General features: G+C 54.6%; 1 protein-coding gene across 3 annotated transcripts in view; it reads right to left on the bottom strand.

The window, feature by feature from the left end:
- Runx3 (RUNX family transcription factor 3) overlaps positions 1-27676 on the bottom strand; it is a 56046-nt gene that overhangs the window by 14950 nt on the left and 13420 nt on the right. Inside the window, exons 2-3 of one of the 3 annotated variants that reach the window (XM_021200467.2) lie at positions 8369-8643; positions 6001-6157 (exon numbers count right to left, since the gene is read on the bottom strand). In XM_021200467.2, coding sequence (XP_021056126.1) covers positions 6001-6157; positions 8369-8643 — 432 coding nt within the window. Of the gene's footprint in view, positions 1-6000; positions 6158-8368; positions 8688-27676 lie in introns of those variants that run through there. The other 2 variants (XM_021200469.2, XM_021200468.1) reach the window with 2 other exon arrangements.

The raw sequence follows: 27676 nt of genomic DNA, 5'->3' as shown, positions 1-27676 counted from the left end.
ACCTGCCTCTGCCTCCCAAGTTCTGGGATTAAAGGTGTGTGCTACCACGCCCAGCTCTCTTTCTCTTTCTTATTGGTGACTTCTACTGTCCATGTTAGAGGCCTCCCCAGGCAGGAAGTAAATGAAGTTGTACTTTCAACGTACTGTGAAGGCCGAAGGTTTAGGGATGTATGTCAAAGGGCAAGCCTGATTTTTCTACCATCTTAGTCATTTTATCACACTGTACAATGGCTGTGTCTGGGACTTCATGTCTCTGTCTGTTTCCCCAGTGTCTAGGCCAGCGCCGTTACCATTTAAGATGAGCCTGGGTGGGTGTGGTGGGGACAGTATGGGACTCCACAGATACCCAAGCTCCATTTCCCCTCATCCAGCTTTGCCTCTGTGGACTGACTCTCAACCCAAGTTAGAGGCTTGGGAACTCCCCCTGGGCACTCCAAGTCCAGGCATTTGTGCCTCTCTGGAGTGGCCCCCAGAGACACCCTGGAGGCTACTGGAGACAGGTCTTGTTAATGGTGCCCTAAGAAGAGGGCCAGTTTTCACAGTCCTGTTCTCTGAGAGGACACAGGCAATCTTATTGTTCTCTTTGCTCAAGGGAAAATTCTAGCCCAGGAAACAGGAGACGCCTGAGCATGGCTAAGGCAGCCAGGCCAGCCAGCCAGCTGAGCCTCCAAACTCGAGGGCTTCTGGGAGAGTACAGAGCACCCTGGGAAATAGACCCAGCACTGGAAGAAGGTCCCTGAGGCGGCCAGCAGAGCCCAGGACACAAATATTAGGGCATTCTATCCTTGGAGGTTTGCGTTAGGAAAGCCAGCCTGGCCCTATTCCCTGGCCCAGGGACCATTTGCTTGATTTCTGGAAAGAGAACTGCACACAGTCTGGGGAGACACAGGGCAGGTGGCCTCAGACTCCTTTCCACTCCCCTTGGGGACACTCTTCTGTCTGCCTTCTCATTTTGAGGTCATTTCTCTCCTAGACTCCTCCTCCCAACCAATGGAGCACGGAGGGGAAGTTGGAGTGGCTGACCTCATTGCTTCTAGGACCACAATGAAGGGGGCAGGGTGGGGTGGCGGAGGCTGATACCTGGAGCCTTAGCTGCCTGGACTCTAGACTGAGGGCTGAGTCTGTACTGGAGAGTCCTTTTTCAGACTTAGTCCTATTCAATGAGGACTTCCCCCAGCTACTTTATTTAAAGGTGACATTTTAGAGGCCAGGGGGGGGTTGACTTCAGCGGTAGAAGGTTTGTCTAGAATGCTTCAGGCCCTTGGGTTCCATCCCCAGGGCTGAAACCCTCAAACAGAGTGGAGATTTTCAATTTGGCCTCTGCGGTTGGCCCTTCTTAGTATAGAGCTGGCCTGGGATCTGGGACAGGAAAATCTGCAATAGTATTGTCCCCAACCCCTAACTGGAAGAGCCTCTCTCAAGCCAGAGTGCAAGCCACAAGCCACAGAAGTCTAATGAGCAGTGCCTGTGACCTTGTCACCAACAAGCTACGCAGACATTTACAGATCATGTGACAGTCCTTAGAGATTTCTCTGAATACTCTCAGCGCTCCTCATAAACTCAACGTTATGGTCATCACCAGAACCACTGTTAGAGCTTACTGTGGAATCTGTTCCACAGACCACCAGTAGACCATGATCCTCCTCCGCAGTGGCTAAACATAGCTGTTCCCCTCTTCAGCTCCATGTGCCGCCTGCCCCGGGACCTTTTCTTTGCAAAGTTCACTTCAGAATCCGCCTGTTTGCTCACTTTCTCTCTCTTAGGTGTTAAGTTCACAGGGGCCACCCTATCTCCACCCCACCCCACCTCCAGTCTCCAGGATGCTACCCGGTGTATGACTGAATTAACTGTTTTAAATGCACCAACTTTCCAGGTGCAAAGACTGAGGCTCACAGAGGAGCTGTGGTTGCCCAGCTCCCACAGTATCCAGGCAGGACCCAGAATCACACACATAACTCATCATCTGCCACTCGCCTCCCATTCTGCCCCAGGGAACAGACCACATGCCACTCCTGAGGTCACCAGCAGATCTCGGTAGCTTCTTGCCTTCTCAACCAACCACAGAGCGGAAAAGGAGTCAGGTTTGGGACCAAGAGCAAGAGACCTAAAGATGGGTGGAGCGAGCTGCCCCCAGTTCCCTTGGTGGTGCTCAGTGCTAGCTAGCATCTCTCTGATGCAGGAAACTAAGAGGAAGATGCAGGAGGTGGCTGGCTGGGCAGGAGCCTAGCAACCATGCTATGGGGCCAGGCCACAAGGCCACGAGTTGCAATCAAGGAACTATGTGGGCTCCCGTAGCTGGCGGCGGGGGTGGGGGATGGGAGTGGGAGGGGGTGGGTTGGGTGCGGGTAGGAAGGTTGTCCTGTTCAGGTGTATGAAACACATGTACCCTGTAGCCCTGACCAATCAGCAGTCTCAAGTGGGTCAGGAAGTATGATTGACAAGCCCCGCCCACAGGGAGCGGCCTGGACTCCTGGGGCCGCCCCTCAGCCCGGTAACCTCCAGGCTTCAGCTTCAGCAAGACGTGTTTATCCCTCTCCTAGCGGTGCCATCAGCCCGCACCTACAGCTCTCTCACCCCAAGCCTCTCTCCACACACCTCTGCAGCTTCTCAGCCAGTTAAGGACACAGTACTTAGTGACTCCTCTGTGCCTAGGCCAGCGGTTACTTTGTCTCCTAGACAACAAGCTGGGGATTCCCCATGGTGAAGAGTCGGGAGAACACCAGCCCTCGGGTGGATGTGTGCTCACTAAAGTTCATGTACACGTGGACAGGTGCGTGTGTGTGTGCGCGCGCGCGCGTGTGTGTAAGCACACACAAGGCCAGCACTGCCTAGGGCCACAAAGAATTAAATTATCCCAGGAGGGAAAAATGTACTTAAAAACAAACGACAAACAACCAACCACCAGGAACAACACAAAACCTCCCTAAGCCATGAGCCTAACTCAGTTTTACTTAAACGAAAGCAAAATTGTGGGTTCTTTTTCAGAGGCTGGGGGTCTTGTTTTGCTTCCATCTGGGGGAGAGGGGCGGATGCAGATGAAGTTCAGTGGTAGACCGTTTGTTTGTCCTGCGTGAATCAGAGCCAGGCTTGGATATTTAGCTCTGCAAAAAAAGCCAAAACAGAACACCCCTCCTCCCCTCCCACCGCCCAAAGAAAAAACCCCAAACCCTGTTCACTACTCTGTAAAGATTTCCCCATCTCCAGCAAATCCTGGCCCAGGCTGACACCAGGCCACTTTCTCACTTTGAGTCCCGTGTTGAGGGGGTCCTGTGAAGAGTGTGCTGCCCCACTGCCTGCGTTGAAGAGGCAGGGGGGTCTCACTGGGTCATTTACATATTCAAATCCTCATCCGCAATGAATGGCTTTTCTTTGGAGCTGCTACTGGAAAGACCAAGATCCAGGGACTGCTGGTAGAAGGTGGCCACGGCCCCTGAAGGAAGCTGCGGTGCAGATTGGGAGACATCAGGGGCAGGGAGGGGTACTGGGAGGGGTACTGGGAGGGGTACTGGGAGGGGTACTGGGAGGGGTACCGAGGCTGGCTGAGGGGCTGGCTGGCTCGTAGTCCTTTCTGCTCACACCTGCAGTATTGTGAGAGTAAACGGGGTACTGGTACATGCGGGGTGCTGGTGCATGCCTTTCCTTTTTGAAAAGTGTTCTGGGATTCAGACAGAAATCAGGATTTTTAAAAAAAAAAAAAAAAGCCAAAATTCTTGGGTTCTTTAGCTGGCCCTAAAGCGGCCCCCGGTTCTCTGTGTCAGTCAGAGGTAGGCTCTCAGGCAGGGATTTCCCAAGCGTTGGGATAGGCGTGGCAGAAGTGTGGCACCATGCACACTGGACCACCGCACCACCCTCCTCACATCAGCACCCCTGCCTCTCCCACTCAACAGTGCACACCTTCTGGGTTTCCCCCACCCCCGGCCAAACCACACTGCAATCAGAGACTCAGTGAGTGTCAGTGAGCTCAAAGAGACCTCAAAGGCTCTCCCAGTGCCAACCATTTAAAGTACAAAATCTCTACCACGTACCTGGACCTCAGTATCTGAGAACTCATGCATTTATACTGGTGTCTTTAATTCACCCCAGAGCTCATTAAAATGTGCGATTACTGCCCCCCCCCCATCACAGATAAAGAAATGAAGGCACAGAGAGGTTAAGTTAGCTTCCTAAAGCGCCATCCGGCGAGTCCCTAGCTGGCTTGGAACTCAGGCCAAGGTCAACCGCCCTAGTTCAGACTGGAAAACCACGAGCCAAGAGCTCCACCCAGAGTTCTCTGGGCATAGGCTTCCTTCTCCCTCCCAGGACCAGGATCCAAAAGCACACAGTTCGGTGATGCCTCAGAAACATCTCTCTCTTTGAGGGGCCTTGGATCTGGGCGGGACAATTCACTGAGAGATTCGTCTGTGGGTTAGGTGCGGTAGCACACACCTGCAATCCTAGCACTGAGGCAGCGCCAATACTAAAAATCTGGGGTTAATCTTGGCTACATAACAAGTTCCAGGCCAGCCTATACTATACCCATACCCGGTGTGAGACTGCCTCAAAATAAATAAAGCAAAAATACTTCTTAGTAGCAGAGAGGCCACAGTAAGTTAGAGGGTCATCACCCTTTTCTTTCCCTGCTACCTCCTAAGAGAGGGAGTCCTGAGTGCCTAATGCCTAATGGGGTTCACTATCCACCGACCTCCCTAGAGACCTGGCACGCTATAATGTGCCCCCGCCCCCGCCCCGTCACCCGGACCCTACACCCGTGGCACTCCACTCAGGGCCAGACCTTCAATTAAGTTGCAAAGGGCTCAGAGATTGGGGATGACAAAGGGGGCTTGGGGACTAATTAGGAGCAGCAACGAAAGCTTAATTCATAAAAGCAAACATTTTCCACCCATCAACCTGCAACCAGTTAAGGGCTACGTTTGAAAGAAATCTGTGCGTGGGGAAGGGAGCCAACAGGAACAGGAAATGTTCGAAAGAATGTAAACTATTTCAGTTTCATAAAAAGCAACAAGTAAACAGTTATTACATGCAAATAACGCCCTGGTTTTAATTAATGCCGAAAAGTCAAAAATATGTTTGAGATTTGTATGTATATACTGAACGGCTGCAGCAGCGCAGCACAAAATGGTGCCCAGCTGCCGGGTGGGAGCAGGCTGGCAGCTCCTCGAAGGGAACTCCAACCTTGAGACGGTCTCGTTTATTGGTGTTGAAAAGTACCATTTTGCCCCAGCAATAGCAGCCATAAGCCGGCTCACTTCCTAACCCTGGAGGGCTCCCAGAGCTTGGGAAGGCGACTGCTCAGCCACTTCAAGGCTCAGCCACTGCTCAGCAGGCCAGTCTCACAGCCACAGATCTCCCTATCCCCAGGGCATGGGAACAGGGAGGGCTCCTCCACCCCAGAGTTACATGATGACGGGTTTCAGGTCCCAGCAACCTCCCACTCAACAGCCCCTGGCGGCAGCCACTGTGGCGTCTGTTCCTGCTTTCTTGCTCCTACTGGGGTGGATCAGGCTGGCACGTCAGCCAGCGTGAGCCTGGCCGGGGGCTGAGATGGCGCAGCCTTCAAACTTCTCATTCCAACATCCCATCACCCCACTCAGAATTCTCTATTTGAAAGCACCTGAAGAAGCCTCCAGCTCTGGGGAGACCATGCCCCTGGGAGACCACAGAGGACTCATCCCCCCCCCCAAAGGGGCTGGGATGCCCCAACTGAAAGACATCTATACCCGGCTTGAGTTGTGCACGCAGGAACCTCCCTCAGCATCTTTTCTGAGATCACAGATGCTAATGGGGAGAGAAGGGCAGTACCTGAGCCTTCAGTAGTTGCTAAACCCTGGAACCTTCGAGAAAACTCTCCATTACTAGAGAGAGATCACAGACTTATCCACATAGAAGGGTGGCACTGCCTACCGGGCCTGCAGATTCTGTTCTCGGAGCTCTTGCTGAGACCCATTAGCTTTCCTCAATTCTCATCCCCATCTTTGCCATCCCAGAGTCCCCCCTGCTCACCTCTCCCACTGCGGCCCACGAATCGAAGGTCGTTGAACCTGGCCACTTGGTTCTTCATGACTGCGGAAGCGTTGCGCAGCTCGGCGGAGTAGTTCTCATCATTGCCGGCCATCACGGTCACCACCGTTCCATCAGGCACATCCCCCAGGGCTACCACCTGAGGAAAAGGGCAGGAGAGAGGGTGACTTAGAAAAGCCAAAAGAAGGGGCTCACGGCAGCTGCCCGCCCGGGTCCCAGGCTCTCTGAGGAGTTCTGAGTCAGGGGTGAAAGAGGCTTAACCTTGTGTAGATCCGTTCCCAATACAACCAAAGCCAAGTGATGAGCTCTCTAACCTCCAGACTCAAATCCTGGGTCCAATGGAAGCTCCAAGAAAGCATCCATTTTTATTAAATTAAGTCAAGGCTAGAGCTATCAATCAACAAGGTCACAGGTAAGGGTGGGGCGGTAAAGGAGACTATATTGCTCTTGGCCAAAGAATCAGCAGCCATAATAACTGGGCAACTCCTTGCAGTCATTAAGACACTGGCCCTTTGGGGTACGGAATTTGACCCTGCAGTGTGACCAAGGCCCAGTTAAATGGCCTCAGCAGAGCCTGGGTTCGTTATGCAGAGAAAATGCAAAATGCAAAACAAACTGCTTTTTTGCAAGTTGATCCAGAAGACCCCGGTAAGAGGACTAAGAGGACAGGGTGGTTTTGATCACTGAGCATGTACCTGCTGGGAACTGTTGGATGGGCGGGTGGAGATGCCCCTTAAATGTCATCTTTTCCCTCCCCCTCCTTCCCACCCAAGGCGCATCAAGAGGCAGATGCCTTTTGAACCAGACTTTAAACAGAGTCACAGCCATTTAAACGTGGCTGCCGTGTGCAGGGACTGGGGATCCAGATGGTAAAGATTTCAAGGAGAAAATGTTTGGGGTCTGATTAAAAAGGCCAGATTTCCTGTCAACATCCTGTCTTCTTTTAATTTCAAAGATTCCTTTTAAGCTCCAAGTGACAGTAAAACCTCCGATCTGACGATTACAGTCACACGGCCCTCCTCCCCCTCCTCCCCCTCCTCCCCCTCTCCCCGGGAGATTTCCCCCGCTGGTATTTTAAGATGTCACCCGGGAGACCTCAAAGAGTCACCAGCCTCCCCCCCCCCCTTTCCAATTTGAAGTCTTAATGGGAGCAAGGAGGGCCTCAGCTGCCAGCAGCCGGCGTTTCCAGCCACCTCGGGCATCACTACCACCCAGCCGCTGGCCCTTGCTACATTGTCCTTTCTCACGGCAGCAGCAAGAGGTTTAGGGGAAAACCAAGGCGTTTTCGTTTCATCTGGCTGCCCCCCGTTGAGAGAGAGAGAGAGAGAGAGAGAGAGAGAGAGAGGAAAAAGAAAGAAGAAAATGAAACAGTTGCCTATCCCTGGTATAGTTGAAAAATAAATTCTCTGAATTTATTGTGTCTTGGGCTACCAGGGTGGAGGCACTCCCCAAGTCTTTGCCTATCTTTCGGGATGCAGACTTATGCGGGAGGCAGCCCTTTAGGACCGGCCTACGGTCGACCTGTGCAACACTTCAGCCGCCGCCGAGGTTGAGAGTGTGGGAAGGAAGTGTTTCTGCTGCAGAGCAGGAGGCGCAGTGCTAGGCTAGGCCCTCCTCGCCCTCTGTGCCCCACTCCTCCCGGGTCCTCGCCCAGCTCCGGCGGTCCTCATCCCGGTTACGGGTTAGGCTGTGCCAAAGAAGCTGGGAGCCCCAGTCCTCCAGTTTCCACGCCACCATACTCTGCAGGGCCCTGAGAAGGCCAGGTGGAACGGGGTATGGCCCCTCCAGGCTGTCTGTGCCACCAAGAAGGAGCGCCCCAAGTGTCCGTGTCCTCCGGCAGAGAGGCCGCGGTGCACCGTTCCCAACGCGGGGTCCGGGGTACTGGCTCTTGGAATGGGAGCGGCGGAAGAACTCCCCACGCCCAGTTCTCCTGGACGTCCTCCTGGTACCTTCTCTGACTGTTATCACCATATTTCTCTCTGGACCCGGGCTCGGGCAGCGGGGACACCCAGGTTCCTCTCATGCTCTGCCGGACTCCTGCAGCGTGGGTGACCAGGCACCCCTGTGTCCTGCTAGCCGAGTGACCCCCTTTTCTCCCACCCCGGTACCTCCCATGTTCTCTGGGGTCTGGGCTCTTATTGCGGGTCGCCTGGAGTCCAGCGGGGGTCCTTCCGGGAGTGGCATCTTGCAGTGGGGGCGCCCGGGTACCTCGGTGTCTTGCCAGCTGGGTGACATCCCCTTTCATGTCCTACTTCTAGGTGCTCCCCAAGTCCTCCCGGGTCTGAGCTCCTGCAAATGGGGGCTCCCAGGTTCCCCGGTGTCCTCCCGGCTCGGGGGCCCCTGCACTCACCTTGAAGGCGACCGGCAGCGTCTTGTTGCAGCGCCAGTGCGAGGGCAGCACGGAGCAGAGGAAGTTGGGGCTGTCGGTGCGCACGAGCTCTCCCGCGTGGTCGGCCAGCACGTCCACCATCGAGCGCACTTCGGGCCGGGTGCGGCCGCCGGGGCCCGCGGCCGCCTGCGCGCTCAGCGCGCCGCTGTTCTCGCCCATCTTGCCGCCGCCGCCGCCGCCGCCGCCGCAGGGGAAGGCCGTGGAGGGGGGAGTGAAGCGGCGGCTAGTGCTCGGGTCTACGGGAATACGCATGCCGCGGCCGTCAGGGCGCGGGCGGCCGCAGCCGCGGGAAGCGGGAGGCGGGAAGGCGGCGGCTCGGGGCCCGGCCAGCGCGGGGGGGCGTTGGGGTGGGAGGGGGCGGCGCCGGGGAAGGGGGCGCACCCCGACGGTCGGCCGCGCGCCCGCTAGTCCCGCATCCGGCGCGCGGGGCCGCCCCACGGACTCGGCGGCCGCGGCCCCAGCCCGGATCCTAGAGAATCAAGTGGCGGCGCCGCGGCTGCCCGCTCGGGGTTAGTACCCGGGGCCTCGGGGCGGGGCCGTGCGAGCGACGCGGGGCGCAGCCAATCGCAGCCCCCAGGCTCGGGGTTCGCCGTGGAGGACCGGGTGGCTCGGGCCCGAGCGAGCCAAGCAGGGGCCAGGCTCCGCCCCGGAGGGTCTAGACACCCTCGTCCCGGTAGCCGCGCGGTGAGCCGCGGTCCCCCGGAGTCAGGAGCGGCCGCTGCGACCTGGGCAGAAATCGGGTTTCCAGCCTCCTGGCTGCGGCTCGGTTCCCCTCCCTCGAGTAGCAGCCTGGCTGCTTCAGCTCTGGCCACCGCAGCCCGGAACCTGCACCCTCAGCTGGTCGCCGCGGTGACACCCAAGACGGGTTTCTCACTCCCTCCACTCCACAAACGATTTTTGACCCTAGAGCTTCCACCCCACCAGGGAGTCCACAGCTCCGCGCGGCCTTGGCTCTCGCCTCTTCGAGGCAGACAGAATGGGGGTTGCCACAGGGACCAGCAGTGGGGTGGGGACAACCACAGGGCTCCTGTCCACTCAAAACTAGTTTCAGGATTGCGCAGGCCTCGTGGAGTTGTCCTCTGTCTTGGCATCTCATGGGACTTTGAAAACTACAACGGGGCCTACAACAGTGTGCTTTTTTTGGAACCATCCCATCCTACACCACACGCATGCAGCCACCGTCCGTGTAGTGGAAGTGGATGCGGATCTGTGGCATTAAGAAAGCTGTCGGTGGCTTAGTGCTCAGACTGCTTTCTCCCCATTGATGGAAAGGGGTCCTCCCAGGGCCGGGCCATAGTCTTCTTGGCCCTAGAGCGCTGAGTCTGTCAGGTGCCCTGTGGGAAATCGGCCCTGGGGTCTCCGTGTTCCTCATGCCCCGTGGCCCAGCACCTCCTGGGCTTCACTGACAACTCTTCCCCGTCCCGTCTCCGAAACCTGGCCTGGATGCACAGGCACACAACTAGAGAGTCCACAGTCACTGAGGGTTGCGCTCTCCCCAACCCCGTGCACTCCCTGGACGGCGGCAACGAATGCACGTGTTTCTCTCAGTGCTTTGGAAATTCGACTGCATTTTCGTTGCCAGCGACAGTGAATCTGTCTGCAACGACCAATTCCAAGCCCCAGAAGCGACCCAATCTAGGATCCGATGGCGACGGCGGCGTTAAGACTTCATTCAGGCTCTGACCTCAGCTTAGCACACTCCATTTTGACAAAAAAAAAAAAAAAAAAAAAAAAAAAAAAAAAAAAAACGAAATCAGGCTCTGGGTGTACGACAGCGGGGGACTAGGTATGTCCTGAATCTAACGAGCGCCAAGAGAATTGTCTTCTGCCCCTCTCTGGGCCTTATGCCAGCGCCTCAGGACACCAGGGAAGCAAGGACAGTGAAGGTCCCTTATTGGAACGTTTTGAGAACCTATGATTTGGAGTTGCCCATCACTAGGCCTTGGGCCGCCATGGAAACAGCCTCAGGACCAGAGGGGATCCAGGGATCCTGGCCCTGAGCATGGGCCCTCAGGGGGCTCCCCTGGAAAGGGAGCACCGCTAGTCACCAGGTAGGACCCAGACCCGCCTCTAGTCGTCTATTCTGCCCTCGAGCGGCTGAGGACCGTGATTGGCCGCTTCTGCGATGCGTAAATTCGATTTCTTGAGTGATTCCAGTTTGCATCTGCCCCATTTACTAGTCCCTCCGCCTAATTTCTCTTTCTGATCTTACAACAAGTTAATAACCGGGTCTCCAGAAAGTGAGGCTACGGAAACGACCCAACATCTGACCCTGGGCTCGGACTCAGCTACAACCCTCGGAAGACGCCGGCCCAGTGCGAGCACCAGATCCAAGGGTTGGGGAAGTGCTGTCTCGGGAGGTCGCGGGTGCAGGGTCGCCCGGGCTGAAGCAGTGATGGGAACCGCCCACTAGTTGGCGCTGGCGCCTTGCTGGCTGCTCAGTTGCCCCGCCAGACTCAGCGCACAAACGTGCGCCTGCAACAGGGCAGCCCGGGTTTTCCAAGCCACGGGGAGTTGGGGGAAGAGCTACTTTCTGGAGAGTGCGCGCCTGATTCCTCTTTATACCTGTGGTCACGTATCAGATAAATGGATAGTGTGGTGTTAGGCTGAGGGTTGCCTGCCCGGGTTCTTACAAAGAGATGCGGTTCTCTTTGGAGTCTCAGACACCGAAGGGCCTGCAACCAGCAGAAGTCTCTCTTCAACAGAAACGCGACGCCCCGTTTCCCTACTTCTGTTCCTAGCCCCGTTCTGAGGATAGGACAGAAGGCTCAGACGTTCATCCTTATACCTGTCTAGAACCAGATCAGCTCCCTTCTTTCTTCTCTGGACCGACAAACCTAGAACTATGTATGGTCAAATTTTCAGATCAGGAGAGCTGCCACCAAACAGAACTCAAACAGGCTCCCTCTCCCTTCCCCACCGTGCATACACGGGTTCCGTCTTTCTTTCCGTCACACAGTCGGACAACAGTCTGCCTTCTCTCAAATGCTCGCTTCTAAGAGCACCTCACTGTGTCCCCTACAGGGGACAGGAAGCAGAGATCAAAGCTCCTCCCTCACATATATGTCCATTGTAGGGTAAATTGGACCAGCCTGGGTCATCTACAGCAGGCTCTTATCCTGAGAGGAACCCCTGACCCCCCCCCCACACACACCCACCTATGAGGGCTCTCATAGCTTCTTGGCTGTGCAATGTTGCCTCTGTCTTTGAGGAAAAGGACTGAGTGGGTCTCATTCCTTGGAAGTCTGGGAGTCTGGGGAGGGTAGATTTCAGCACACCTGTTTCTGGCTCATCTCTGGTTCTTAAGTCGGCTTCCTCTGTCCCTCTGGTCCAGGGACCCTGCATCAAATATTCCTGAGCCTTCTTCTCAACAGGGGTAACAGCTGAATCTGGGATCACATTTGAAGTGCTTGGCACAGGCCTGCTCCTGAAGGATGCTCTGTCGCCAACTTGTCTTTGCCAAGTGTCACACCCTCACCTGTGAAATACCCATCTGGTGATAGCCTCCACCTGAAGGCTACCTGCTGCCTAAAGACTATTGGGTGCCTGCCTTTACATAGAGCTAGCACTGAAGGCAACTTTGGAGGGGCTTCTTGCTGTCAAGACTCCAGACCCTCACCACTGCCCCTCCCACAAACAGGTATCTGTTCCTTCTAGAGTCCTTCTAGTGTCTCCATTCTGGTCCTGACACCCAGTGTGGATCCTGTCTACAGCTTAGTCCCTGGAACTCTTAGGGGACTTTCCTACTTGGGGGGGGGGGGAGGAATGCCTTTCTAACATTCTTCCTTCAGCCCAAGTGAAAGCCATAAAATGCTGTTAGTAAACACAACTCTACATCCTGTTTTCAGACGTGTACAGTTACATACACAGTATAAAATACTGAAATACAAAAATGCCATATACCCCATCTAAGCACCTTCTAAACCGGTCAGAACCAGTTGGTCAGAGTACTGTAACTAATCTGAGACGCAATCTCCCAAGAGGTGGAGACTCCATCTCAGAGGTTTCAACTCTGGGGTCACCTCACCTGGGTGACTTGAGGGGAGGGTACTGAATGGGTGGGTGTGTTTTCCAATTGCAGAACTGAGAACCGGATTTAGAGGGAGGGAGGGGAGGGAGGGGAAGGACTGGAGGGAGGGAGAGCTGAGAGCTGGGAGCTGGAACACCTTTCCCAGCTCTGTTCCAGCTGGGGAGTTGGGAGGGGGACTGGTCCTGAAATGAGTTGGGCTAGAAGACCAGTCCCAGCCTTGGCTGAAGCCTGATTAAGAACGAGAGTCTGCTCCCCTACAGCTCCACTTGCCCCATTCAGTATAATGGGATGGGGGCATCCTCAGATCCTTCAAACCCGGGGGACAGGAAGTTCCCCCAGAAAGGCCGAGGAAAGAGGGAGTGCATCAAGGCTAAGCTCACCTCAGGGCTGGGCTTTAGGGTCCTAAGGAGGGGCCAGGGGTAGCTGCCTGAGGGAGGAGGGGTGCAACCCCAGCGCCGGCAGGGGCCAGGAAGGACCAGAGTTGGTTGCTTTCCTGTGGTCCCGGGTCTCACCTGGCTCTCTAGTCTGTGATCAAAACCTACTGCACTCTCAGGATCCAGTCACCTTTTAGAGGATGGCGATCCCCACCCCCTCCTGTGTGCCCTAATCTGGATGCAGTTTGGCTCTGAGGAGGCAGTCTTGAGGGAACGCATCGGGTCTTGAGGGTGGAAAGGAAGCCCGAAGCCCGCTGTCTGCTGTCGCATCAGTATCTGGAGGAGTTGGTCCAGCCTGGCAGGCGATGCACAGTCTCTGACCCCCGTGACTGCTGTAGGGAGTGGGTGGGCGTGCGGGCGGAGGCAGGAGGGCCGGCATTGAGAGCCCTGGTTCTTGAGCCACCTGCTGTGCCTGCTCAGCCTCCCTGTGCATGCATCTGAGGGGCAGAGATTTTCGTCTCTGGGTTCCCAGGAGAATGAGCTTCCCCTGCGGGGACTCAGTACCTCAACAGCATCCAGCAGCCTCCCTCTTTGCTGGCTGCACCACAGTGGGGACTCCCACTGTGCACCTGGAGCCCAAGAAGGCCTCTGACAGAAATGTGTCCTTTGCCTCAGCTCATGCCTACCAGGCGCCCACAGCAAGGGGTAATGGCTGTAGTGGTCAGGGACAGGAAGGGCACCTCTGTGTGACAGTCACTTCTGTCACATTCTATACCCCATGCTCACTTACGCCACCTTGAAGCATTTTCTGGGGCCACTGTTATCATGTCCGTTTTACAAGAGAAAAACAGAAGCCCAGAGAGGTTAAGAAACTTGCACAAGGTTGCACAGCAGGGAAACCACAGAGCTGGGATTCCCTCCAGGGAGCCTGGCCCCAGTGCCCACATTCCTGACCACTCTGCTTGTCTCAGGGAGCAGAATCAGATTAGAGAAATGATAGCCATGGGGGCAGCATTAGATTCCTGGCAGAAGAGTCCTGGGTTGGCTTCAGAATTCTAGTGTCACTCATGAAGGCCCTAAAACATCAAGTCCAAGACCCTGACATTGTCAAATAGCAGAACCAAGGCCTAAGGAGGGAAGGGTCTGTTGTGATCACAACCTAGGCCAGGTTAGTGTCTGGGCACCTCCTGCTGCCACCTCCTGCTGGCTAGGTCCTCATCTTCTGTCTGTCCCGCTGTAGGCTGTAGCCCCCCCTTGTCCCCAAAGCCCACCCAGCAGTGCCTGGGCCACAGGGTCCTATTAGGGATTTTCCACCCCTCCAAAAAGGTCTTAATGCCTGTCAGTCCTTGTGAAACTTTAATTAATCTCAGAGGCCGACGACTTGAAGGAGAGCTGCCTTGGCCTCACAAGGCTGAAGATGACGGCTCCGTTTATGTGGTGCGGAGGAACGCTGCAGACATTCCTGCCAGCAATAAAAACCACATGGCTTTTCCAGCGTCGCCCTTGGAAGAGAGAGAGAGAAAAAAAAAATGCAGCCCTCTGCGGAAAGAAAGCAGCTGTGTACTGTACGCATGGCGTGAGATAAAAACAGGCGTTCCGAGGTGGAGAACAGTCGGGCTTTTATGTCTCCTCCATGACCACCGTCAGTGGCAGGGCCCAGCGGTCACCCTCTTAGCCACAGGCAGCTCAGGGAACAGGGTTGGCCCCAGTGGAAGGCCTTTAGCTGCTAGGGAAAAGAACCTCAGCCCTTCCACCTGGGCTGGGTCTAAGCTCTGAGGTCGTGCCAGCACCCTAGGGTGTGACCTGTACCGTGTCACAGGGCCCTACTCCTCGGAAGGGCACGCACTGTGTTCAATGCACGCTCTGCCGCAGCAGCTTTGAAAGGTTTCGTTCCTTGGTGAACAAGGATATGTATTTTATTTTTCATGGGCTCCCTCAAATCATATGGCTACATTCCTGGCCACAGAGCTCCCACAGGCTAGGAATCTACCCCATGCCATGGCTTGGCCCGTAAGGTGGAAGGGTGTTATTCCTGTTGCTTATAGCAGCTTAGTGGAAGGAGCAGAGGCTCACAGGCATCACAGACCAAAGAAGTCAAGATTTGAACTCAGTTCTCCCAGACTCAAAAATGAGGAGTGTGTATGTGTGTGCATGTGTGTGTGTGTATGTGACAGCATTCGAGTGTGCCTGTGCCTTTAAGTGTGTGTTTGTGTATATTTCTTTGTGTGTAGGCACACACATATGTACATATGGAGGCCAGAGTTTGACACCAGGGCTCTTCCTCGTTTACTCTCTACCTTATTCACCGGAAGCAAGGTCTCACAACTGAAGCCAGAGCTCACCATACAGCTTATCTGGCTAACTAGTTGGCTTCGAGGACCCCCTTGTTTCCGACTGTGGACTGTCACTCTCGCCTGATGTCCCCAACCACTCCGCATTCTACAGTGTTCCTTATTTGCGGGGCCAGGTGACCATGTGCACTGTCAGGCTCTTCCCTTATTACCAAATAATAGAAAGTACAAGTTAAGCGCTAGGAAGACCCTGGTTAGGGAGGATCTGGCCCGTGTCCACAGGGCTGGGCTGTGGGGTAGTTCTATAACCGTGCCATTTATAAACCTCGGAGTGGGTCACTGGCCTGAGCCTGGAATGTGTGACAGAGTCAAAGGTCTTTTCCTTCTCCGGGTCTTGGGCTCTCTTTCAGGGACACAATGGCTTGGCACCTGCACCGTCCCTAAGAGACCTAGAATTGTCCACCTACAGTAGATCTGTTCATTTTTCATACAATGGCTAGAGAAACTGAGAGCTAGGAAAGACCGTTGAATTACCCAGGTCACTCAGCGGGCTGGCAAGACCCTGGCCCTGCCTCTGGGCACTGACCGACTTGAAGTCGCTTTCATCCCATGTCCATAGCCATACTGGCCTGTCAGGAACCTCGAGTGCCAAGTGTGGAAGTCACAGCCACACTTCCTGACGGATGTTAACAATTCCCACTGTGGCCCGTATGGTTCCAATTCCCCCTCAGACTTCCTCCAAACTGTGGCCTTAGGTATTGAGGTAAAAATTTTGGGTTTACATCATGGGAGCCATGTGCATCTGGCTGCCTGTAAAGGAGCAGGTCCTTCTGTTGTCCTGGAGATCACAGGCACAGGTGTCATCATGCAACGGTGACGCAGGCCCCCACAGCTCTGCAGCGCCTCCACCTCAGAGTCATGCTATGCATGGAGAGAGGAGAGTAAGCGACCCTGGCTCAGGTTCATGACAGCAACATGCGTGGATGGAGAAGACATTCTCCTTTCCCATCATGTGCTCCCAGAACAAGGGTCCCATTCCAGGCCAGGGCTGCATCTCGGCAATGGGAAATTGGATTGGTTTAGCAGGTGGAGCAGGAGGAGACCCTAGCCCTGCACTTGAGTATTCCCCCCCCCCTGTCCCCACAGTGACCCAGGGCAGAGAGTAGCCCACCTGCCTGGGTCAGAGGAAGATGACTCATTGCTAACAGGACCCTCCAGGCCTGGAAGGCAGAGTAGAGAGGCTGGACACTGGGTTCCTGCTTTGATTGACAGGTTGGTTTTTTGTTTGTTTGTTTGTTTTGTTTTTGTTTTTCTTTTCCCTCAGCTTTGTCTCCCTCACCCGAAAGTGGGGAACATTCCTGTGCTCAAAATGGGGTGTGAGGTTCTGGCGCACAGGAGCTTCAGAAACCACAGCTCCCTATAGCTATTCCTATCTTGGAGACAGGGAATCACTGAACACATTGGCTAAGGCCATGTGACAGCCCCAGGGACCTTGGTGTGGGGAGGACAATTGAAGCCATGTCACATGAGAAGCTGTTAGCAGCTGGGGACTTTGTTCTGGAGAAGGGACCACCCGAGGTAAGGACCCCTCCTTAGATGAATAGATTCCGTTTACATCTGTGTATTTTCTTCGTGTATAAATGCGCATGTGCATATAGGTTTGCATGTATATGCGTGTGCATGCTTGTGGAAGCCAGGGGCTAATGTCTTCTTCAATTTCTTTCCACTTTATTTTTTTAGATAGGATCTCTCATTGACCTGGAGCTTACTGTTGGTGCTAAATTGGTTGGCCAGGAAGTCTCAGGCATCCTCCTGTCTCCACCTCCCCAACACGGAGACTGTAGATACACATGCTACCACACCTACTTTTTTAAACGTGGGTTCTGAGGGCTCGAACTCAGATCCTCATGTTTGCACAGCAAACACTTTATTGACTAAATTGTCTCCTCAGCCTTGGCTGCCATCATCACCATCATCACCATCATCATCAACATAGGGCAGCCATCCCTAATTGGCCTTGAAGTTACTGTGTTGCTGAGGATAGCTGCCGCTCATCCCGTGTCTATCTCCTGGATCCTGAGATTTCAGGTACCACCCTGCCTGGCTCGCTTTGGAATCTATTGAAGAACCCCCTGTGGCAATGACCACAGGATGCTGAGGTGGAGCCTGAGATAGGCAGTGCTCGCTCTCGGCTCCACACAAAGAGAGGAAATGCTAAGAATGTTCTAGAAAGAGAATGGAGCTAGTGAGCTGCATGCTGTGAGAGACAGACACTAGACAGTGAGGAGTTCAGCTGTCAAATAGGGCAGGAGGCTACAGCAGGGCCAGGGGCCAGGGCAGAATCAGCTAATGGGCAAGGTTTATGGAATAAATGAGAGAGAAAGTCCGAGGCTGTGCTATGATCCTGCTGAGGTCAGGCCTTGGAGCCTGAATCTCGACCTTGTGTGACCTTGGAGTTCCCTGAAGCCAATTGCTCACCTGTTGTGTGCAGCGAGCAAGTTACCTCCATGCTCCCTCTCCTCAGCCTCCCTCCCTCAGGTCCCCCAGGGTTGGCCATCACTTCTCCATTGCTTCTGCTCTCACAAGTCCATACAGCCCTGCTGGTGAGGTGGCTCGCTCCCCGGCCTCCAGCCGCCAGCCCGCTCAGGAAAAGGCACTTGCTACTAAGCCTTTGAGATCTGAGCTCAGTGTCCTGGGAAGCCACGTGGAGAAGGGAAGAACCAGCTCCTGCAAGTTGCCCTCTGACCTCCAGATGTGTGACCTCCAGATGTGTGACCTCCAGATGTATGTTGACACATGTGCACTCCCATAAGTAAATAAATATACTAAAGATGAGCTTAGAAGAGACAGTATACACAGAGACCAGAAAGTGATCCCCACCTTGTAAGGAGGGTGTGTCTGGAGAGAGGCTCCTTCAGGGTGGGAGGGGAGCTGATCCTCACGTCAGTCCCCAGTCACTGGAACAGCTAAGTTCCCTGTCGGCCCAAAGGCCTGTCTGCTTTGCTTTACCGCCGTTCTTTCATTGTTCAACAAAAATTGTTTTTATATGCTCTCCTGTGCTTAAAACTTTACAATAAATGTTTTAAAGGCAAACAGTATATATTATATGTATGCATGTACATACGCATCCATATACATTTAAGCTGGCTAGGTATGGTGGAGCCTGCTTTTAATCCCAGCACTCAGGAGATGGAGGCAGGAGAATCTCTGTGAGTTCAAGACTAGCCTGGTCTACATAGTGAATTCAGGAACAGCCGGGGCTGTGTAATAGAGGGCCTGTCTCAAAGCACATTCTTAAAAAAAAAAAACAAAAAAACAAAAAAACAAAAACCAAAGTATTCTGCCGTGTGTCTGTAATCCCAACACTTGAGATGAGATCAGGAGCTTCAGGTCATCCTCTGGGACCAGCCTGGGCTACATGAGATCCTGTTAATAAGTCAATATATAGAAAAGGCTTTAAAGCGTCTCTGTCCTTCAAACCTCAGAGATCAGACAAGATTACATGTAGGCATGCACCTTTCATCCCAGCACCCAGGAGCCAGGAGCAGGTGGATCTCGGTGACTTTGAGGCCAGCCTGGTCTACAGAGTGAGTTCCAGGCCAGCCATAGCTACACAGTGAGACCCTGTCTCAACAACAAGAAGAAGAACAGCAGCAAAACAACAACAAGAACAAGAAGAAGAAGAACAACAACAGATCACTACCAACAAAACACAAGGAAGCAAACGCTTACATCTATGTTGCTATACAGCCGTCCATGACACACCAAAATGAGGTTTATTTACCCTTTTAGCTTTTATTTCTGTATTTCTTGTGGTGCCTGGGATTGAACCCAAGCCTCCCATGTTCCAGGCTGGTTTCACTGAGCCACTGTCCCCAGCCCCAGGAATGTTGTTCTTGGCTAAATAGCTATTTCACCGACCTTGCCGGTCCACCTAGCTCTCTCCCTAGCTCCCAGTCCAATGGCCTGATAGTTCTTAAAGACACCTCAGGGCACAGGCATCTCCTGGTACCCAGCAGGCAACCAGTGCCCACTGAGCATGCTCCTAGCAATCTCCACAAATCCCACCAACGATCCTCCAGGTCGCTGCCAGGGTTCACTTCACAGGTGACAGTGCGTACAGCCTGGGAATTCAGCTTGGGGGGGGGTGTGGTTGGGACATGGAGGAACGCTCTGTATGCACCAACCGCATCCCCACCCCCTGCCCCGCCCACCCATGGACCCTTGCTCCTAACAATATATACTGGATAGATATTTGCAGACCGGTTTGTCTCAGTTTCCTTAGGGATTAGGCAACTCTATTGTCACCCTGTTCTCACAGGAGGAAGTTGAGGTAAAAGTGGTGACTTGGCCCAAGTTCACAGCGGAGCAGCGAGTGTCAGAGCTGAATCTGTCTCCAGAAGCAGGGCAGATCTGTGTGCTTGGCTCCACAGTGGATCCCAGGGATGGAAGGGCAGCAGGGGTGAATGGCAAGGATGAGGGAGGAGGGAAAACTGCCTGGGAGGTCTCTTCCCGATCTAAGCAGCAGTGTATGCCTGCCTGCAGAGTGGCTGCCTGTCCCTTCTCACCGTCTCGGGGAGGGAGCCCCTGAGGATGTGGGCAGCTGACCCTGGGATGCAGTGGGCTTATAAACCCTACCCAGCCATCCTGGCCACAGACTCCCGACAGCGGTGCCCTTTGTCATTTGTTGCTGGGGCGAGTGTCTCACTGGTGACAGTGGAACATGCCCAGGGCTCTTACATGCTCACAAATGTCCTCAGACCCAGAGTCTTTCTCCCAGCATATCTCAGAACCTCAGTCAGAACCTTAAGCTTACAGACCTGGTCAGTCCTCATTTCAACCTGGTCCCCAGAGACCGGGCTTATGGTCTTGGGCTCAGGAGCTATCTGCGTCCATTAGAAAGTAGAGATAAAGGGAGAGATGAGATGGGAGGTCCTAATTTCCATTTTCTGTAACATCGGGCACACACAGCGTGACATGGGGGCCGGGGATGCAGCAAGGGGTGTGGCAGCTGGTAGGGAAGACAGAAGACCTGTAAGGATGGATGCTGAGGGGTTCCTTAGGGCAATCAGGAAGGGTCTCCTGGAGGAGGTGACTTGGGCTGAGCCCTGAGGGTTGGGGACGACTTAAAGAGCCAGCAGCTGGTAGCCAAGCTCACCGCAGGATACCAGCTTCCTTCCCCATAGGCTCCTGTCATTCTGTATCTGGCCATGAGTGTCCTCTGTCTTTTATCTCATCTGCCCTGAGAATCAGAGAAGGATTCAGGCTCCTGGAAGCTGGGGAAACCGAGGCTGAAGAGGGGAGGGATTCAGGTAGCGCTGCCTGGGTACTACTTGTGGCCCGAGCCCGGTGGCTGCGGCTCCTGCGGGTCACCGGCTGCGTCTGGGAGGACCAGGGTTGGTGCTGGGCACGGTCCCCAGCGGAAGGCGCCCGGCCCTGATTGGAACAAGGTGGCGACGCCCCGCCGGCCGCATTGATCTCGCCCGGTGTTCCAGCCGCGGGGCGGGGCGCGCTGGGCGCTCTGCCGGCTTTCCCAGGTGTGGGGACACCCCGGGGAAATGGCTTTTCATGTGGTTGTGGCAAAGCCTCGCCACCCAGCATGTAGGGGAGGACAAGGAATGGGGGGGCACGCTGGTAGTGAGGAGGAGGGTCTGGAGGCTGGAGACCCACAGCCAGCCAGTGCCAGACCCCAGAGGGGAGGGGTCGTCGGGGCTCCCGAAAGGTTGTGAGACATTGTGTTCCCTTACTGTCCTATTCCGGCTATGTGGCACATAGGTTTGGGACTCACTACCACGTACACACAGGGACACTGCTGCTCCTGTGCTGAAAGATCTGCTTGAGTCAGAGGTTCTTTGTCTTAGTTCTGGGCTGCGGATGTAGCTCAGTTGGTGCGGGCGCCTGGAAGCAACCCTCAGCAGCTCGCAATAAACTAGAGATGGTGGTTCAGGCTGTAATTTCAGTGGAGGTGGGAGTGGGCTGGGGTAGTGGAGGATCAGATGTTCAAGGCCATTCTCAGCTACCTCAGATCTTCCCTCAAAACATACAAAAGGAACCCAAGAACCCCAGGGCCAGGTTCTAGATGTGAGATTGACAATTGGCCCACACTGGAGGGAGGGGTTTGGGCAGAATACCCCTGTGTCCAGCTTGCCTCGCTGGAGACACAGGTCCACAGAGGGTGTGCTGAAGTGACTGGACACTGAGTGGCCATCTGGGAGACCATGGAGGGCTATGGCACACTACTAGTCTTACTGGGCATTTTCTTTTTGGCACCCAGAAAGTTCTTCTAATCAAACCAAACTTGTAGTACATGGATTTATTTGTATGTGTGCATACTCAGGCATGTGTGCGGAGGTCAGAGGACAGCTTGTGGGAGCTGGTTCTTTCCCTCCACCATGTAGGATCCAGGGATCAAACAGGTCAGCAGGTACCCTTACCCCCCCCCCCCCCAGCTATCCTGTCCACTCCAGTTCTTTCTGAATCTCGAACTCAGATCCCTCATGTGTCATGGAATCCTCTCTGATCTGGGGCCAGCCCTAAGAAATCTGGCCCTTGTTGTCAGTAAGCACCCGTTGGTTTCCTGAAAAGTGAGCACTCTTAGACTGGCTGCTTAGCAGCAGCATGGGGTTGTACTGGGGACAGGGTTGGGGGCAATGGAGGACAAGGAGGGGTGGAGGTGTCACTGATCGCCTGCCCCTTTCTGACTGGCCTTGATGGGATTCTGTGGGCCTTGTTCCCTCCTATGCTCGGTTTTTGTTTCCTTCTAAACTGGTCCTCCACAGCCCCAGTCCATCCACTGAGATCTTCAGCATGCCAGTCTCTTCTACTCCCTGCCTCAAAGCCTCTGCTGGCCTGCCTGTCCGTCTGTCCATCCGTCTGTCCATCCGTCTGTCCCTCTGTCTGCCTGTGTGCACAAGTAAATTCAACTGTCTGGCCCCTCCTCCTTCTCTGAGCCCCCTTTACAAGCAGAATCATAATGATGTCTACCTCCTAATCCCAAGATCTGGGGATAAATCAGCTTACAGGGCAAAGGGGGCTTAGCAGATGCCATGCAAGTTAAGGCTCCAAGAGTAGCCTGGGTTATGCAGGTGGCTTGGAGACTAGCCTGGGCTACGCAGGTGGGTGTGGAGGCAGTGATGAGAACAGTCAGAGAGGCATGGGGAACAGGCTGGAGAGCTGTGGGGACAGCAGATGAACTGGCACTGGGAGGAAACTGGACCCATCAGCACTGGATGGGAAGGGTCTGGGAGCCAGGAGCCAGGGACATGGGACAGAGCCAGAGCAGGGACCCAGCGACTATGGCAGCCCCGCAGCATCAGAACAGAGTGTAACTCAGTCCTCGGCTCTCGTTGGATTCTCATTGGGATTTCTGGCCTCCCTGGGCTCATGGTCACTCCGGAGAGTGGCAAGGACTGGGTCCTGGCTCCTCTGCAGATATCAGTGCCCTGCAGGCACTGTCTCCTGTGTCCTGTGTCACTGGGAGACAAGAGCTTTGCGTTGACTAGAGATTCCCAGGCAGAGCAGACGGAAGGACTCTAAGCCTGTCCCCAGTGTAGTGACATTTCCTTGTTCACCTGAAGTCAGGAAACCTGGCTGTCCTGTATTGTACATGGCTCCTCAGTCCCTCTTCCTCATCTGAGGCAAATCCTGGCTACATGCCCGGAGCTCAGCACACGCTTGTCTAATGGGTGGAGCGAATGGATGGACGCTCCAGCGCTTGGCCTAGTGCACTCTGGCTCCAGACCATGGCCAGGAAAAGGAAAGCAAATATTCTGGCACTTGGGAGACTGGAGGCAAGAGGGTTTGTTGCAAGTTTGAAGCCAGCCTTATCTACATGGTGAATTGTAGGTCAGTCAGGGCTGTGTGGCAAGACCTTGTCTTAGAAAACAAAATAAAACCCAAATGTCTCTACACCAGGGGCGGTTCTGAGCTCTCTCTAACAGTTCATGGGTAATGGATCTAGTGATGTCATTAACTCATTAACCCATTTTCCAGGGGACAAAACCGAGACCCAGGAGACTCAGCTAGAGTGTAAGAGCTGGGAAATGCCAAGCACTCAGAGGAGCAGGACGCTCCAGCCCTGTCTCCCTCCTTACCCTCTTCTCACAGCAGAGTCTCTATTAGCCCAAGGGGGTCTTCATTATATGACTACCAAACTCCTATGCATACACCAAAGCCCCATCTTTATTTCCCCTCTTTGTGAAACTAGCTCCAAGTCCTGTGAGGACTTGCTGGTGGCCCTTTCCTTTCCAGGACTGTGACGTCCTGAGGACAGACATGGGTCATTTCCAGCTCTCTGGAAAGGAACAGAGGCTTCCCGGAGCTTTGCAGACCGGGCAAATGAGTGAAGTCTGCCTTTCCCACTCTGGGCCTCGGTGTTAGAGTTCAGAGTCCACAAGAGGGAGAAGAGAATCCTTCACTCCCTCGTCTCTTAAAACAAAACACATATTTTTCTGGGTATGAAAATAATACCTATTCATTAAGGAAAATTGGAAAATAATAGAATTATGGAGAAGAAAATTAAAACCACCCCAACTCTGCCACCCAGAACCATTGCTGGCGTCTGCCCTTCGGATGCTCCTTCCTCTTGTGTAGCCCTCACTGCCTCCTTCTCTACCCCCACGCCCCACCTCCCTGCCTCCCTGGGTTTCTTTGCCTCTTCCTATAATGCTGAGAACGGTCAGTGCTCACTGTTTGAAATGACTCCATGTACTGTCACCGAATTCCTTCCATGATGGCAGCAACTAGAAGCTACTGAGCCTGGCCCCCAGATTGGGCCACCATTGTGTTGCTTTGGGCCAACAGCCCAGCTGTCTAGGGTGTCCCTGGATGTCCATCATTTTGAGGGACACCCCCTCGGATGGAATCGGTCACATCCCTGACCCCACCACCCTTAGGGACAGAGACGGCTGGGCCAGGAAAGAGTGCTCTGCCATTAGCCCTCTAGCTGTTTCTCAGGTGTCCCCTCAAAGTCCCTACTGGGCAAGAAGCTGGAGGCACAGTCCCTTTTCTTCTCAAGAAAAGCCCACTCACACTCAACGACTCCTGGCTCCATCCAAGGGTGAGAACACCGACACCCATTTTTTTTTTTCCGGTGCTCCATCCAAGCCATGTCAAAGGCTTGCCATCCGTCCCTGAGATGCTCAGCTCTAACTGGACAGTCATAGGTCAGCCCAGGCTTAGGGTGCTGTGACCTCAGGCTAGACAAAGCACACTTTTTAATAACCCACAAGCTGGCCAGGCACCGGATCCGGGAGATCCGTGTTCTTGGAGGTGGGAGCGGTCGCCTCCTGCCCCATAGCAGAGAACACAGAAACACCACGGCTGGGCCTCACCCACAGAGAATTTGCTGAGGCCCGTGTATAGCTGATTTTCCACCACAGGCTGCTGGCGCTGTCACTGAGAGCTGAGGGGGGGAGGAGGGGAGGGCTTGTGGTCTGGGTAGCTGAGCTGCTGCTCGGAGACACCTGCAGCTAGCTGTCGGTGGCCACAGTCTTATCTTCGCTGGGCATCAGAGTGAAGCTTTGGCCTGACAGCTAGATAGCCAGATCCTGTCTGCCTGGAGTCCCCTTCTCCGGTGCCCTGGGAGTTTCTCCTTCCTCACCTTTCACTGCTCCATGGAGTGGAGCAGGCTTCGGTGTAGGTAGCAGGGAGAACCTTCCACCGGGCCCCTCTCCACAGTCATCCTGTGGAGATGGCCTCATCCCTGCTGTGCTGGGAGCCCCCCTCCCCACCCCCCACCCCCCACCCCAAGACAAAGCGTTCACCATGCCCTGGTGATAGATGATTCTTTTTTAGACTGCCTCACAGGAAGAAGAGGCCAGAAAGGGCTCTGGGGTTGCCCAGGACTCTGGGGACCCTCCTATTTGCATGTCTTTCCCCATCACCCCGAGAGACCTGTGGATTTCACCTCACTCCTGACTGGGAGGCTTCTCAGCTCTGGCACAGGAGACCAGAATGGCAGGAAGGTCCCTGGTGTCCCCCTGTGTGAGTGCTGAAGGGCTCAAAGCCCAGTAGTGTGTCACCAGTCTCTCTGTAGCCCTCTTGCTTCTCAGAGCACCATCCCCCCGACACACACACATCCCGCCATCACATTTGTGTTTAGACAGGAGCTGGGGTATGTGGCTGGGATCTCTAAATCCCAGCACTTGGGAGGCAGAGGCAGGCAGATTCTGAGTTCAAGTCCAGCCTGGTCTACAAAGTGAGTTCCAGGACAGCCAGGGCTACACAGAGAAACCCTGTCTCAAAAAAATTAAAAAAACAAAAAACAAAAAACAAACAAACAAAAAAAAACCCAAAAAAAAACCCAAAACAAGAGTGTGAGAGATTTCCTGGTAAGAGAAGCACGTCTAGCCCCGCCCCCAGCCTCTCCATAGCCTCTCTGGGATGCCTAGGTAGGTATGTCTACTGTGGCAGGTCCTGGCTCCCGAAGTGACTGGAGTGACTGTGCCTGTATGAGGCTCTCTGCATGCCACACTACACAGTAAGTGGGCCCAAGGCCCAAAGGCCCAAAGGCCAAGGCCCAGGGCTCAGCATGCAGGGCGTGAGGTAGCTATGGGGTCAAACGTTGGCTGCTGTGTTGATCTGGTACCAAGGAGGGCACAGATGGGAAGGGATTGGGGAGGGACCGTTCCACAGAAGATGGGGGGTGGGGGAGTGTACCTTGGAGCTGTGTGGAAGACGGGAGAGGTGGCAGCCCTGTGCTGTCAGGGCCTGGGGCAGCTGGAACTGGGGGATGCTTGCTGGGGGGAACTGCCTTGCTTGGCCTCTCTTTATTTATTGTCTGTTTAAACAATGGGGTTCATAAAGAGCATTAATTGAGCTGCCATCCTCCCCACCCTGGGACGAAAGTCACAAGACTGCTGTGAGAAACGGGGACATACAGACAAATGAGCCAAACTGTCAAAGCTGGAGACCTCATCCCCTGTGAGCATGGGGGGTGGGGCGAGGAAGGGTGGCGTCCCAGGAACAGGGTTCCTACAGTACAACAGTGGCAAAGTTTGTCACCAGGCTCTGCATCGCTTGCAAGGCGCCTGGGGAGCTCAGCCCTGTCTCTGTTGCCCCTGACAACCCTGAGGTGGGCGCTGTTCTCGCTCGGTGCAGCGTTTAATATTGAGTCAAAGATGGCTGGGCCCAGCTCCCTGGCTGCGGATATCAGAGCTAAGAGGAAACTCAGAATCCACGAGCTGGTGACCATGAGTGACCATCCACCTGTAGTCCTAGGCTGACCGGCTCATGCCTCCCACTCGGTGTGGTATGTGCTGTGAAAAAGACAGACATGTCTCCGACACAAAACCCCAGATGCCACAAACCAGGCCCCAATCATGATCCTAGCTTGGTTCCTTGTCCAGGTACCACTGCCTTTAACCCCAGCCCCCGTCGCTGATGAAGCTGCAGTTCCACTGCATTTGTTCACTAGGCCTCTCAGAAGCTACCCTCCAGCACCACAGGTAACAAGTCAAGGGGCAAAGGCCTTCTCACCAGCCCGTGTCCACACGGGCAGGGCAGGGAGGGTGGCACCTCCTGCCATCCAGACCTGCTACTCTAGGCCAAGTCCCCGGGCTCCAGGTGCCCTCGGACCTGGACAGGCTGTGAGGCCACAGGGGAGCTTGGGCTGTCTGTCCATGGTTGGTCTGCAGAGTTGGCTCAGGGGACCAACCACAGGCCCCCATGTCCCCATGTCTTTCCACTCCTCTCCTTTTCTCACCCACACCCCAGGCAGCGGGGTGGTGTGGACCTGGGGTTGCATGGAGGTCTGAACGCTGCAGGGCCCTCATCAAAGCTCGCTCTGGCTGAAGGCCTCTCTCTGTGCCTCAGTTTCCCACCTCTGTCCACCACTTTCTGAGAGGTCACAGCCAGGTTCTGCAGCCTCCTCCTCTGGGCCCTCAGACCCATTCCTCAGGTGACAGACAGTCTCCTACCCCCATCCCCCACCCCACCACCTTGCCATCCCTACACACTTCTTCATCTCTAGAGTTGTGGAGTCATGTGACCAGCCCTCGCGGGAGCCTGTGGGAGCCAAAGAGTGTTGCTTCACGTAGGGAAACCCAGATTTCGGTGTAGCTGTCCTGTTGTGAGGTGTGAATGTTCTCAGGCCGGCTGCCTGGGCTTGAGCCCAGGCTGGGTGGTCACAGGCAGGTGGAACAATCTCTTTGGGCCTTGCCATTTATTAAGTGGGTTTGATACTAGCATCTTCTAATTGGGCTCACTGAGCAAAAGTATGGAGATCACTCAGTGCCTGAATCCTAAGACTACTTAAAAGTCGAGCCATCATCGCTCAGATTTTCTAGAGTCAATTCGCAGCTCTCCCGGCAGGAATGAAGGTGCTCTAAAGAGACCCCAGTGTCCCTTTCCAAGGAGCTGGATTGTCCCCCAGAGTCCCAAGCTGAGAGAAGGAAAAGGCTGAAGCCTAGTGCTGGACCGAAGAGGAATTCGTCCTCTGGAAACAGGTTTTCACAGTCTGAGCATTAGACACATCTCCTAGCTAAAAAGAGACCGGACAGGAAGCCAGCCAGTGATGGGCAGGAGATGGGCGGGACCACACCTTGACCTGACTTAGCCACGCCCCTCTTGCTTT

Source organism: Mus pahari, chromosome 6 (genome assembly GCF_900095145.1).
Source record: "Mus pahari chromosome 6, PAHARI_EIJ_v1.1, whole genome shotgun sequence".
Taxonomy (NCBI): domain Eukaryota; kingdom Metazoa; phylum Chordata; class Mammalia; order Rodentia; family Muridae; genus Mus; species Mus pahari.
This window is presented reverse-complemented; position numbering and strand designations above follow the sequence as displayed.